Here is a 13393-nt window from a genome sequence, read left to right on the forward strand (position 1 = left end):
TCTTGTTTATATCCTTGAACTACTAGTCGAGTTTGTACCTCTCCAATGTGCCATCAGACTTATAAATCCATTTGCTCCTAATAACAAAAGCTTCAGCCAATTTAGATATCAAATCCCATGTATGATTTTCTTCTAAAGCAGAAAGTTCCTCTTTCATTGCTTTTTCCAGCAGTCAAGATTTGATGTCTGTTGGAAAGTAGTTGGGACAAAAATAGAATTCAATGTAGAAAGTAAGGCATACGATCAACTGTATCTACCTGGAGAGTATCCATATCGATCTGGGGCATATGTTTTACGTTTAGAGTGACGAAGAGAAGGAATGGAAGAATTTATCTAGTCACTTGGTATAGGTTCACCATCAGAATAATCATTGTTTTCAAATGAGTTAGTGAAAGAGGTATTCAATGAATTATGTGACACAGTACTATTAACTAAATAATCCGTAGGAAATGCATCTGATTGACCAGGATCATCAGTAATGCCATTGGGGTCTTCACTGGGAAATGTAGGATTTTGTACCTGCTGATTCTCAAACTTGAACAGAAAGGAGACAGAGTCTAATTTTGTTGAAGAGGTAATAAGGTAAGCAAACAGATGCTCAAAGAAAATTACATGTCTGGAAACCCACAACTGTCGTCTAGAAGAATCGTAACAAATATATCCCTTTTGAACATCATTATAACCCAAGAAAACACACCTCACAGCTTTAGCAGATAATTTATGATGTTCATGTCTAGGTAAATGGACAAAACATAAACAACCAAAAACTTTTAGATGAGAATAATCAGGTAGTTTACCAAAAAGAATGGAATATGGACAATAATCCAAATATAAAACTCCTTCTATCAATATATTTTGGTACGCAAGATAAGGTGAGATATCTAGGATTAAATTGTCGTACAATTTTTTCAACCCGACACAATCTTAGAATTATTATTAAATAATATGTTAAGGCTACAGAGGATATGTTAAGGGCTTGTGTTATCAATTTCAAGGGGAATTGGGATGATCACTTACCTCTCATTGAGTTTGCTTACAACAACAGTTATCACTCTAGAATCTAGATGGCTCCTTATGAGGCTCTCTATGAGAGAAGATATAGATCTCCTATTAGTTGGTTTGAGGTTGGTGAAGCTGGGTTGATAGGACCGGACTTGGTTCATCAAGCTATGGAGAAAGTGAAGATTATTCAACAAAGGTTGAAAATAGCACAAAGTCGTCAGAAATTCTATATTGATGTTAGGAGAAGACACTTGAAGTTTGAGGTGGATGATTGAGTTTACTTGAAGGTGTCACCCGGGTGTTAGGATATGTGATAAGAAGGAGAAGCTTAGTCCCCGGTATATTAGTCGTTATACGATATCCAAGAGGATTGGCAATGTAGCCTATGAGTTGGAGCTACTGTTAGAGTTAGCAGCAGTCCATCCGGTGTTTCACATTTCAATGTTGAAGACGTATATGGGCGATCCTTCACTTATTATACCTTCTGAAAATATTGGTATTGAGGACAACCTATCTTATGAGGAGATACCCTTTGAAATACTTGATCTTCAGGTTCGCAGGTTGAGAACCAAGGAGGTTGCATCAATCAAGGTCCTATGGAGGAATCAGTTTATTGAAGAAGCTACTTGGGAGGCTGAGGAGGATATGAAGAATAGATACCTACATCTCTTCTCTTTCGGAGAAATTCCAGACCAAGGTAATGACTTTTTGTAAAACACTCTTTAAGTTGATATGGTATGTTGTGTTAAATTGCATATTGGTGTTTGACCTAGGTGTTAGATGTTTCCACCCTAGGTTCTACTTAGAGTGATCTCATTCGAGGGAGAATGTTCTCAAGGGGGAGATATTGTAACACCTCGATCTTAGAAAGAACTATTTTTAGAAAGAACTAAATTGGAAAGAGCTAATTTGAGCTTTCAAATGACCATAACTTTTGGTACATAATGAGTTACGTGGCACATAAGGTATTAAATGAAAGGTATCTGAGTCCTCTTTCCAACGCCACCGAGTTTGCTAAGATCTGAGTCCGGATGAGGGAGATATTCCCGTATGAGTTCAGCCTGTTCGATTAAGGAAAGTTCATCCGAATTAAAGAGGGGTATTTTGGTCTTTTCCTTACCCCATTATCTTTAAACGTTTTTAGTAATACTTTAGGGGTCTAAACTGACTTAGATCAGTTTACACAATTCTAAAAAACGCTTAGGGTTTTAGTGGCTATGACAATTTTTTGTGGATTGAAAATGTCACTGTCCTTTCCTTCTAGACTAGGTAAAAATGGTGAATTTTAAAACTTTATTTTTAGTAAATTCAATGATTGAAATTTCTATAATGTCAGTCATTCTAACTATTTTTGGTTTTGAATGGATTGTTATCACCTTTATCACGTTTTGAATGAATAGTTTATTTTATTTTATTTTGTATGGTCAATAACTAAATAACGAACCAAATCGACAACAACTAAACCGATAAATGTATATTATATTTGATTTAGTTTGGTTTTGATAATTTTAAAATCGATTAATTTGGTGTGATTTTGATTTTTACCAATAAACGATCTAAATCGACCCGTGAACACCTCTACCTGCAATTATTCAATATTTAATATTTCATATTTTATTGACGCTATTAGCGTCCTAATGAAAGTGAGATATAGTTGGATATGAGAATTAAAAGAAATTCTATAGTTGAATGGAGTTTGGGTATTTATTCTACTTTAAATATACAATACAAGATATGCTCTTCTCAAGGAATAATGACAGGTGGAATTGGAGATAACATTGTTCGAGTATCCTGAAATAAGTCCCAATGTCAAATTGAGAGGCCTTTTGTTACAATCCAAAAGTCAAGGTTATGATGCCACACGCTCCAACCCCCCACCCCCAAAAAAAGTGTGTAATCCAAAAATAACACACATACGAGACTCCAAAAGGGTGGTCAGGCCACAAACGATAGAAAAGAACAACAAAGAATATCCCAAAACCACGTAGCATAATTAGAAAGAGCATCTAATACAACTTTAGAGTATGAAATACATCAAAAGTCTCTAATAATAAATAAAGACTGAAAATATCAGATGGAACTAATGGTGATCCAAAAACTGGATCTCACCACCACTCTGAAAAGATCTCCAAAGCTAGAAATGATCAGCCACCACAAGGAGTACCCTAACAAGAATTTGCATAAAGAATGATTCAGAAGTAGTGGTGAGAACAACCCACAAGTAGTCAGTTGGCTTGGCCAACTGAGCAAAAGGAATTAATCAGCTTATAAAGTAACTAAGGAATGCTTCCACCTACATACAAAAATGTCCCACTCTGGCATTAGTGCCGCCAATTTATAAAGAACGGTGCGAGTAAAGTAAATGCATCAGGTCACAACAATTCTCATAACACAAACAAGTCAAGTAACTCAAATGATTAATGCTATGCAATGATACAATGATGTGGTGGTACGATTGAATCAAGGTTTTCGCACAACCTGTAATATGCACCTTGTCGAGCTAAGGCTTCCACACAAGGACCCACGGGGGACTCACAGTTCATATACCAAATCACAATCTCAATATCTCATCAACATGCCACCTTAGTGTGGTCAAGGATATAAAACGGTGTCTCATTTTCTTTCTCAATATGAATCTCCACATTTTTCTAAATTTCCCAAGAACATGATATGATGAATGAGGATTGATGCATCACAATACATATATAACATGGAGGCAATAATCAACTCAACATGTATCAATAGTCTAAATTTCTCAAAACTCAGTTGAATCATTACATACACCCTCATATGAAAAATAGTGAGAAATAGTTTATTTGAAATAAGTGAATTCCATTTCGAAACCATTTTGTTTACTCAAAGCATTATAATGTTTCCAACTAAGCCCCTCACTCGGGAATAACAAGTCAAATAGCATTACAAGCCTCTCTCACAGGCAACTCATGAATCACATGCTCTCAAAGCAAATAGAACAACAAGTAAGGCCGCAACATAGGTTAAGCAACACATACAAGCCCCCACACATGCAACTCAATAAAATCAATCCCCCACACAGGAAACACAATATAATCAAGCACCCAGACGGGCAACACAATATAATCTCCAACTTATTAAAATCTCCAAACGAACCCTTAGGATTTATTCGAGACCCGATAAAAATAAATCAAATATGCTACCCCACTACACTCGACATTCAAGAATCAATGAAATCTTTGGATTTCCAAAGAAATATCATTTAGACAAAAATACCCTCTCGGACATTTCTTTAGGCCTAATGATCAGCTTCTTTCCTAAACGCCCAACTCTCAACTTAAGGCCTCGAAAACCTTACCAACCACTCTACTAGCTCAAACTCGACGTTTCAAAAGCGATGAAACTGATGGAATTCCCATCCGACACTCAGAACTCAAAATGTTGACCAAAGTCAACCATATCAAGAACTCTCTGCTCAAGGGAGATCAAATTACCAAAAACACACCTGATCGCATCAAGGACCTCACCAGTCACCAACCATTCTTGAAATACAAAATAAGCATGAAAATGCTATGCATAAAGGCAAAATGGTCATTTCACAATTAAAAACAAAATCACAAGAAATGAGACATTACACATCCATCGTTGTTTTTTCTTTTACAACTTAATATAGATAGAAGCTTCAATAGGCAATTTGCTCCTGATGATAATTTGAAACTGCTAGATCACTTCTACAACTTGGACACTAAAATCCTAATTTATGAGGAAGAGTTTTGCCTAAAACGCAGTTATTTCTCTAAGGAGGAACCTTGAACAAGTTTGGAATCGATATGGATATTGGACTTTACATATGGAAGTTTTTTGTATTGTAGTATCAGGGTGGTTAAATTATTTTTCTTATGCCATAATCACTCTGCATCTTCTATTGATCTTCCTTTATCGGCAGTCTAAAAAATTTACTGAAAAGTTTTTATGCATGCTGAGAATTGATTTCAACTTTCCTTATATACAGAAAATTGATCATTTAACAAAAAAAAAGAGAACAATTTCTTGAAGATACATTATATAAAACTATTAGACGTAAAGTATCTCTAGCTAGACGACGTCACTTATTCACATATAAACTATGTGTCGTTGAAATATAAAATAATCAATCAAACGGTAAAGTTGAATATCATTATAGTTTTACCACTAAATTTAATTGTTCAAATAATATCTAATCATCTTTTACTCAACAACTAAGTCAATTGACTAAGCTCACCATTATTCAATTTAAACTTGCATTTCCCCGCTTAGAAAATATGGTTGCACTCCAAACCCAGTAAGAAGAATCACAAGCACAATAACAACAATATCTAGATATATCAGCCTAACAGATACGCTCCAGTAAATCTAAGTAGTATAGCTAAAGGCAGAACCAAATAACATGTACTGTTAGCTCTATTAACTTTATGTTGTAATGATGACACTAATCCTAAATGATCTGTGCAGGAAAAAAAAGAGATACATCAAAAATTTGTGGAAAGAAAGCATAAATCTAAACACGAAAGGAAGTCACACACTACCAGAATTAAGAAAGATTGATAAATGATTGTACCGGAATCGAGAAGATTGACTCGCATAAAAATGAAATCAAGACGAGTCAGCAACCAACTAGAAGGAAAGCACACCCTATCAGAATCAAGGAAGATTGATTTGCATCAAGGAAGAATGACTTTTCTAAAGATGGAAACAAGTTAGCACACGCTTATCCTAGTCACTATTTCATCCTGTAAAAACTTTGTATTTAATATAGTTAACTAGTGAAAAGAAAAGAAAAGAAAATGAGAGATTAGAAAACTATACTAGTATAGGATGTTACCAACAAGTGAACGGTAATATTTCATGTCAAGGAGTTCACAACAGGCTATTTGTCTAATCAGAAACATCCAAGCTTTAAGGAAACCAAGGGGACTGGATTAGGCACCACATTGTTGATTCGAACAAGCTATAATATGTTTTTTTATCTAATCATCTAAACTGTAGGGTAGTTGAATTGAAAAAAATAAAAAAATGTATATATTTTTGTCCTGAAATAAACCGTATTTGTAGAAAGAGAACCACATTTGCGTATACTGAAATGTCTTGTTCAGATGCATATATTAAAGTCAAAGTAACAAATCAACACAAACAAGATGATGAAAGGGCAGAGAAGTTACCAGTGCTATCCACAGAACTTTCAATTTTGAATGCATCTTGAATGCAGACGCCTTTCGTAAGCAGATATATATGATTATCAAATTGGTCATTCTGGTAACTGTAAACCCCAAATGGAAAAAATATAGCATCATAAGGAAAAAAAGTACAATTCATCAATTAGCTATACCTTTGCCTTGATTGATTCAATACGATGCAACAACTCTTTTCCACTTCTTTTTTGTGAGCCACGCAAAATACAAATGCCAACATTCAAAATCGTTTCGATGTCAGCACGAGAAGCAACAGATGTGCAGGTGTTTAAAAGCTTCAGAGCATGTGGAACCAAATCCATCCTTAAATCACAGTATCGACATAAATACTGTGTATCCAAATTGATGCTTCCTCCAACTGTCCCGGCCATGTAAGCTCGTAGAGCACAGTCTACATGGGAAACATGTCCACATATGTAGCCATCTATTGTTGCTTCACATTGAATATAATTGTACCCATCAAAGTCCGAACTGATAGTTTTGCAACAAAGGATACAGCAACAGTCTCGGCAAAAACCAGGCTCGCTGCAACAGATATCACATAGCATGGCCGGAAAAGGATTTTCTGCTGTTAAACTGCTACAAATTTTGTTACCAGCCTTACAAGTAATGGCTCTTATAGGTGAATCAGACAATAAAGACTGCAATTTTGTCCCTAAAGATGTAGTCCTCTCTTTCATATCTGAGTCAAAATCAATATCTAATTAAAAAGAAAAACAAATTTGGCATCAGGTCAATAAAAAGATGTGGTAAGTGTTTTTTTTAGCTGATGCAAACAACCGAATAAATATGTACATGCTATATACCAAAGAACCCTGTCGAAGCTAACCTTTTGAGCTTGGCGACTGCTTCGAAGGAATCATCCAACTAAATGAGGCAAAAAATTGGTTTATATCCATGTCAGGATACTCAGACTGGAGATACTTTTTAACTGAAATCTTACTTCGAAAAGAATTTTTCTTTCCACATTTTGGATCCTTAAAATGCTTCGGAAGATACAAATATCTATCTCTAAAGGTGCCTGAACTTGTAACTCTTTTCCCTGCCCGCCAGCCCCACTTATCACCAGCATATGGCCAATCTACAGGAGCATATGGTAAGCCTTCGCCAGAGTCATACTCAGAAACTGGATAAAGTTGAAGCCCAATTTCATTGATTCTAGAAGCACTCCCATTATATACAACACGTGCTCGACTCTCCCCAACCTCCCCCTTGGCAGACATTTAGCTAGAAATCTCTAACTCTGTTGATACCAATGGAAGTCTGAAACCGTAGAATAATAAAGAAACGTCAGAAGTCCACAATAGAAAGCAAACCATTTTTGGCTATAAAATATTGGAGAAAAAAGACAACTGAAGGAGAAAAGCCAAAAGTTGGGCATATTTTCCAGGAAAATAAGATAGCTAATTTTCCACTGAAGAAGTTATGCTTCAGATGAAGATAAATGTTAGACCTTTCAGGATGAGCTACAAAAACACTCTCCTCCCAAGGAAACATCAAAGATGATCAGCAGAATGTTTGTGTATAGTTCAGCATGCTTGACATAAATACCTAAAGTTCAAAGCCACCTTTTGGTGTGAAATAATTACTAAGATACTTAGAACAATAATTTTGAAGAACTTGGTAAGAAACAACAAAATTTAAAGAATATTTTCAAAACTAGAAACTTAAAACCAATAAAGAAAATAGAATCTGAAATAAATTAAAAATAATAAACAAAATATTTTCTCTAAAAAGAAAATTGAGTCCATTGAATGCACAATGTTTTCTTAAGGAAATTAGTCCCCTCAAGTACCTTAGGTTAATGGAATATATCCTCTCATAATAGAATAATCTTACTCACCGGTGTATCAATACTTAAAATCACGGTGTCAGCATACCACTCAACAAAAGTAAAGTACACTTATAATACTACATTTAGTAGAAAAGAAAGAAGTTCAAAAATTTGTTACTGAAAAATAAGAGGAACCCCTCTATTTATAGACAATAGATGGTAGTGTGAATAGTTGTTTATTGTGCCTTATCAGAAAGGTCACAACCCTTCAGAAAAGTCACAACCTTACGGAAAAGTCGTAACGTTTCATAAAAGTCACAACTCTTCAGAAAAGTCACAATTCATCAGAAAAGTCGGAACTCTTCATAAAAGTCAAAACTCTTTATAAAAGTCACAACTCTTCAATTTCATTCACATCTTTTAAAACCCAACAATTACTCGTGGCATCAGATAAATAGTGGCCTTGAAGGGTTCTTTTTAGTAGATCCCACAACAGGCCAGTCCTAATATGGTGTCAAATCCTTTTAGTAGGTACAAATTTAAGGTTCTCATGAGTTTAGAAAGCAAAATAAGAGAAAAAAAATTCCTTTCAGAAATGCACAAACAATCTCTATAAAAAATTATACAACACATTTTTGGTTTCAACCCATTAATGTTGTGCTTTGAATTTACTTCACCCCTAATCTCTTAGAAATGTTAGTTAGCAGTTAGCACTATTATTGAATTTACTTCCCCCCTAATTTTAGAAGAAAACAATCAACTTAGCCTATATATTTTATTAAACTTATTAAGTACTATTTATAGAAGACAGTTCCATTTAGAATAGGTAGTTAGAAGTTAGCACTATTATTAAGTGGTGGAACTAGGTATTGGCAATGTTATTAATTTTATCCCCTTCGTTAAAATTTTATACTATGTAATAAAGGCAAACATAATCTTCCTAGTTATATGTAAATTGTTAAATCCCATTTGACATAAGGGAAGATACTAGTGTAGTTGCAAATGGGGTTCAAAATATGTTTTAGATCATATTTTTAAATCTTCGGTATATATTCTAGTATTTATCTCAAAATTTATATTTTGAATCTCCTTCCGCCACGACTATTATTTCACCGAGAGTCCTGTTTAAACCATCTGCCAACTCTAGATCAACTATTTATAAATAGCAACCGATACATTCTGCTTCCATGTTACTCTTTATCATACAAAGAAATTAATGAACATTTGCACCTAACTCGACTCAAAAGTTATCCATTTCCCAAGACCATATATATAGACAATAACTTTCTTATAAAAATTTTGGGGACTTTAAATATCCATTCTTCCACACTGTAAAAGCTAGCTATTAATGTGGGAGAGCCTCGACGGCTCCACACTAGGTAGTATTTACTCTACCACAACTAGGCAGCTTTTTCTGAGGTAGCCCTTTTCGAGTTAGGTGGTCAGCACCTTCCTGGAATGGTGAACACGAAGGGTGATGGATATGACTCTCATATCATCGATACAATCAAGGAGAACATGAAATAACATAGAGTAAAAAACACAATAAAAATGCTTCTGACACAAATGAGTATATCTACCTACTTTAAGAAAAAATATATTGTATAAATCATTATCATATATAGTGAGGACGTGTATATCAATTAACATGGGAAGTTCTGATTGAATTTGAGTATATACCTGAGGAGATTAAGGACTTTGAATAAACTCGGTCTCCTAGTAATCCTAGACGAAGACGAAAAATTGAAAATTCAAAAGCAAAGGAAAAAGGGAAATCAAAACCCTAAAACCTTGTGAAATGCAAAGGCTGTAATAGGTATTTTTTTTTAGTATTTTAGAACTTTTATACTCTTCAGGTCTGAGTTGGTACACACCTGTCACATTCCTTAATGAGAAATAAATAAAAGAGTAATTTTACTGGGATAAGGCATAAGTACCCCCTAGACTATGACCGAAATCTACAAATACACACCTTAACTAAACTAAGGTCCTACTTACCCCCCCCCCCCCCAACTCATTTTATTTTTTTGTAATTTTGTACACCTTTTGTCTTACGTGGCACACTCCATGGCTCCACGCAATTGAGGCGCGTGGGAGATATTTGGATTCCATGTAAGCCAAAAAGGTGTACAAATTTACAATAAAAAAAAATGGGTTCGGGGGTAAATAGGATCTTAGTTTAGTTAAGGTGTGTCTCTGGGATTTCGGTCATAGTTTTGTGGGGGGTGTACTTGTACCTTTTCCCTAAATTTAATATATCATTCTTTGAATATAATTAATTCAATATTTTGACAAATATATTAGGGAAATGAATAGTACTTCCTCTAGTCTATATTAAGTGAATTGTTGGGATATAACACTCCTCTTAAAGAAAAATATTAAAGACAAATATTAAAAGCTATTTTTAATTATTATTATTCCTAAACTATTCTCCTAAAAATGTAAAGTAGTTAACAACATCATTAAAAGAAAGGATAAATATGAAGAAACAAAATCCAATTAACAAATATCTTGAACTTTGAAAAATTCACGTATTTTGAACTACAAGAAAAAAACTTATGGCAGTTCACCTAATATGGACTAGAGGGAACAAATCTTAATATTTAAGTTGGCTGATTACATGAACTTTTGTTCATCTTGTTGGTGAAGGTCCAATTTATCAAGAACTAATTGATAAATTATCTCTTGATTTTTAAATTCGACAAGTGAAAGTAGACATTTTAAAAAAATAAAGTTAAATGGTCAAGTCACACTTCCATTATCAGTTGTTCTTTTTTTCTACCTAAACTATAACCATATATGTATTAAAACACACATCATTTAATAAATGATTGTATCTAGTGTGCACTCTCAAATTGTATTTAAAAAAAAAAAAAAGATGTCAAGTAACAGTCCACATGAATAAATATTTCCATTTATGTAGAACTAAAATGATTTTTAGTTTAAAACTTAAGGGGGTTAATATTTTTGGATAAAAATCTAAATCAGATCATTTGTAAAAATTCATTGGTCATTTGTAAAATGATTCACCCAACATCTTCATTCTCCAACAATGATCATCGTCCTCAATTGTGGTTTGTGCCTTCAAATTGCTATTGTCGACTTTGTCCCCCCACCCTCCCCTATTAAGTTGTAATTATGTCGTAGGTTCTAGATAAATCAAGTCAAAGAATAGTTAAGAATGTGGTAATATTTTATTAAACTCACGTAAAACTTGAAAGTCGGAAGAATGACAAGAAAGTTCTAAGGAGAAGGTGTGAAGGAAGTAAATTCAAAATGGAAGAACATATATAGATTTTGGAAAAGAAACATCAGCATTGCCTGGATGATCGGCCATGGTTTTTAACCAATCACAGGAAGACACGTACTCGGAGCATTAAAAGTGGAGGGACATGTGTCACATCAAGAAATGTCAGAGGACTTTCCATTTGCTTTCGGCCAAGAATTGAAGTGTTTTCCATCTTTCTGTCACAATTCTTTGAGTACACAAAAAAATGCGGAACAATCTATGTAACGTCCAACAACTTCTAAGCAAAGATTCGAATCATCCTTTGTATGTGCATAGGTCTGAACCCAATGAATTCTAAGTTGTGTATATATATTAAGGTCCTTTACAAAGTGTAGTAAGTATATCAGATATGGTTTAGGGTCGTAAGGAACCTCAAACACCAAGCCAAGTTCAAAACATTTCTATCAGCTATGTTTTCACATGAGTTCCTACAAGGGTCAACTTCAAACGACTATACCTCTCAGAATAGTACGATTTAGGTGACCCGTAACCTATCGAATTAATGGTCTACAATAATTCTTTACAACGTCACTGACCGCTCGTCAACCCGACTCTTGAGTAAAACGTTATTTGATTTTACTAGAGAGATGTCAAATTGATTGTGCGCTCCGCGTCCCTGGTAGTGTGGGTGCACCACGCTAGGCCATTTTTCCAGCAGCCCAGGTGGGCGTACCACACGCACCAAACAAATTTTCGAGAGTCTAGATTTCAAAATGTTCTATTTATTAAGTTAAGACGGTGGGTCATTATAAAATTCATCTTGCACGACCTGGGGATTATTTTCTCTCAAATTCTCTAATCTCCTGCATCTTTAATACCAAAGTATGTTACTCTCATGTATCTAAATTAGTTCTAAAAAATTTCAATCTCTAATAACAAATTCTTAATAAGATTCTACATCAAATCTTTCTCTCATATCTAGCGAAAGCAAGAACTCATCCTAAAGTTCAAGAAGAGACTTTTAGGGTTCCTCTTGGACTTAGAGTTTCGATTAGAGTGATTTAAGGTATGTAAGGCTATCATAGTGAGTTAATGAGCTCTTCCTCACTCCCTGCATCTAAATTTCAGTTAGGAAGGTTCAACTAGGGTTTCAAGCCCAAGGCTTACTACATTCGACGGTTCTACTTACTTTCTTATCATGAATTATTGATTTTGTTGTGTCTATTTCAGTATATTAATTGATTGGACGATTCTTAATCATTGATCATGCTTATTTCACCCCACGAACCATATTTAATTATGAATTTTATGAAAGCCTTGATATATCAGTTCTTATGCATTATCTTCATGAAGAAAACAAGGCTAGTTTAAAGAAAGCATAAACAGTTTTATAGAAAGGATTTCAAATCAGTCTTTAAAGTAAGTTCAATGCATTGATAAAAGAGTATTCAGAACAGTGAGTCAAAATAAGATTTTCAAAAAAGCATAGTCAAGTCATTTAAGTTCAGTTCAGTTTAGTTTTAAAGAAGTATTATTGAGCATAGACTCAGTATCAGATTTTCAACTTTCCTCTAAAGGGGGACATCTTTACTGTATGAGCATTATTGCATGTTCTGGGAGTAGTATTTGATAACAATTGAGAAATCAGAGTTCAAAACTATTCTGTATTTCTATCCTTTACAATTGATAAACTATCCACTAGTTATATACAAAGGTACAAGCATAATTCTAACACAATATCATATCATATCTTGCACAATATCAATGGTGTGATTGTGCTTAGTTAAATTAGAATATTGTTCCGCGTATTTAAGAATCATATCAAATATTTGGAATCATAACAGATATGATTTGGAATCATATCAGATATGATTTGGAATCATATTTGATATGGTCAACATCCCCTCTCAAATTGATGCTACTTATCAAGAAGCATTAATTTGGATAATTAGAATTGGTGTCTACTCATTGTCATCACTTTTGTAAACAAGTCTGCCAATTGATCATGCGACATGATATGTCGAAGACTAATGACTTAATCAACAACAAGTTCTCGAATATAATGGCAGTCCACTTCAATGTGCTTTGTGTTCTCATGGTGGACCGAATTTGCTGCTATTTGTATTTCACTAGTATTGTCAGCATGTAATGTAATGGAGCCATCAACAGATATATGAAGTTCTGCCA

At 34.3% G+C, this 13393-nt stretch overlaps 1 protein-coding gene across 1 annotated transcript; it reads right to left on the reverse strand.

Annotated features, from left to right (window-relative positions):
- Window positions 1–333: 333 nt before the first annotated feature.
- Window positions 334–7426, reverse strand: LOC102593924 (uncharacterized). The gene is made up of 4 exons (XM_006356728.1): window positions 7033–7426; window positions 6339–6903; window positions 6174–6229; window positions 334–557 (listed from the first exon to the last, which is right to left on the reverse strand). Exons 1-4 carry the CDS (start codon window positions 7424–7426, stop codon window positions 334–336), a joined length of 1239 nt encoding a protein of 412 aa, XP_006356790.1.
- Window positions 7427–13393: the final 5967 nt, after the last annotated feature.

The sequence above is a fragment of the Solanum tuberosum genome, unplaced genomic scaffold, assembly GCF_000226075.1.
Source record: "Solanum tuberosum cultivar DM 1-3 516 R44 unplaced genomic scaffold, SolTub_3.0 scf00229, whole genome shotgun sequence".
Taxonomy (NCBI): domain Eukaryota; kingdom Viridiplantae; phylum Streptophyta; class Magnoliopsida; order Solanales; family Solanaceae; genus Solanum; species Solanum tuberosum.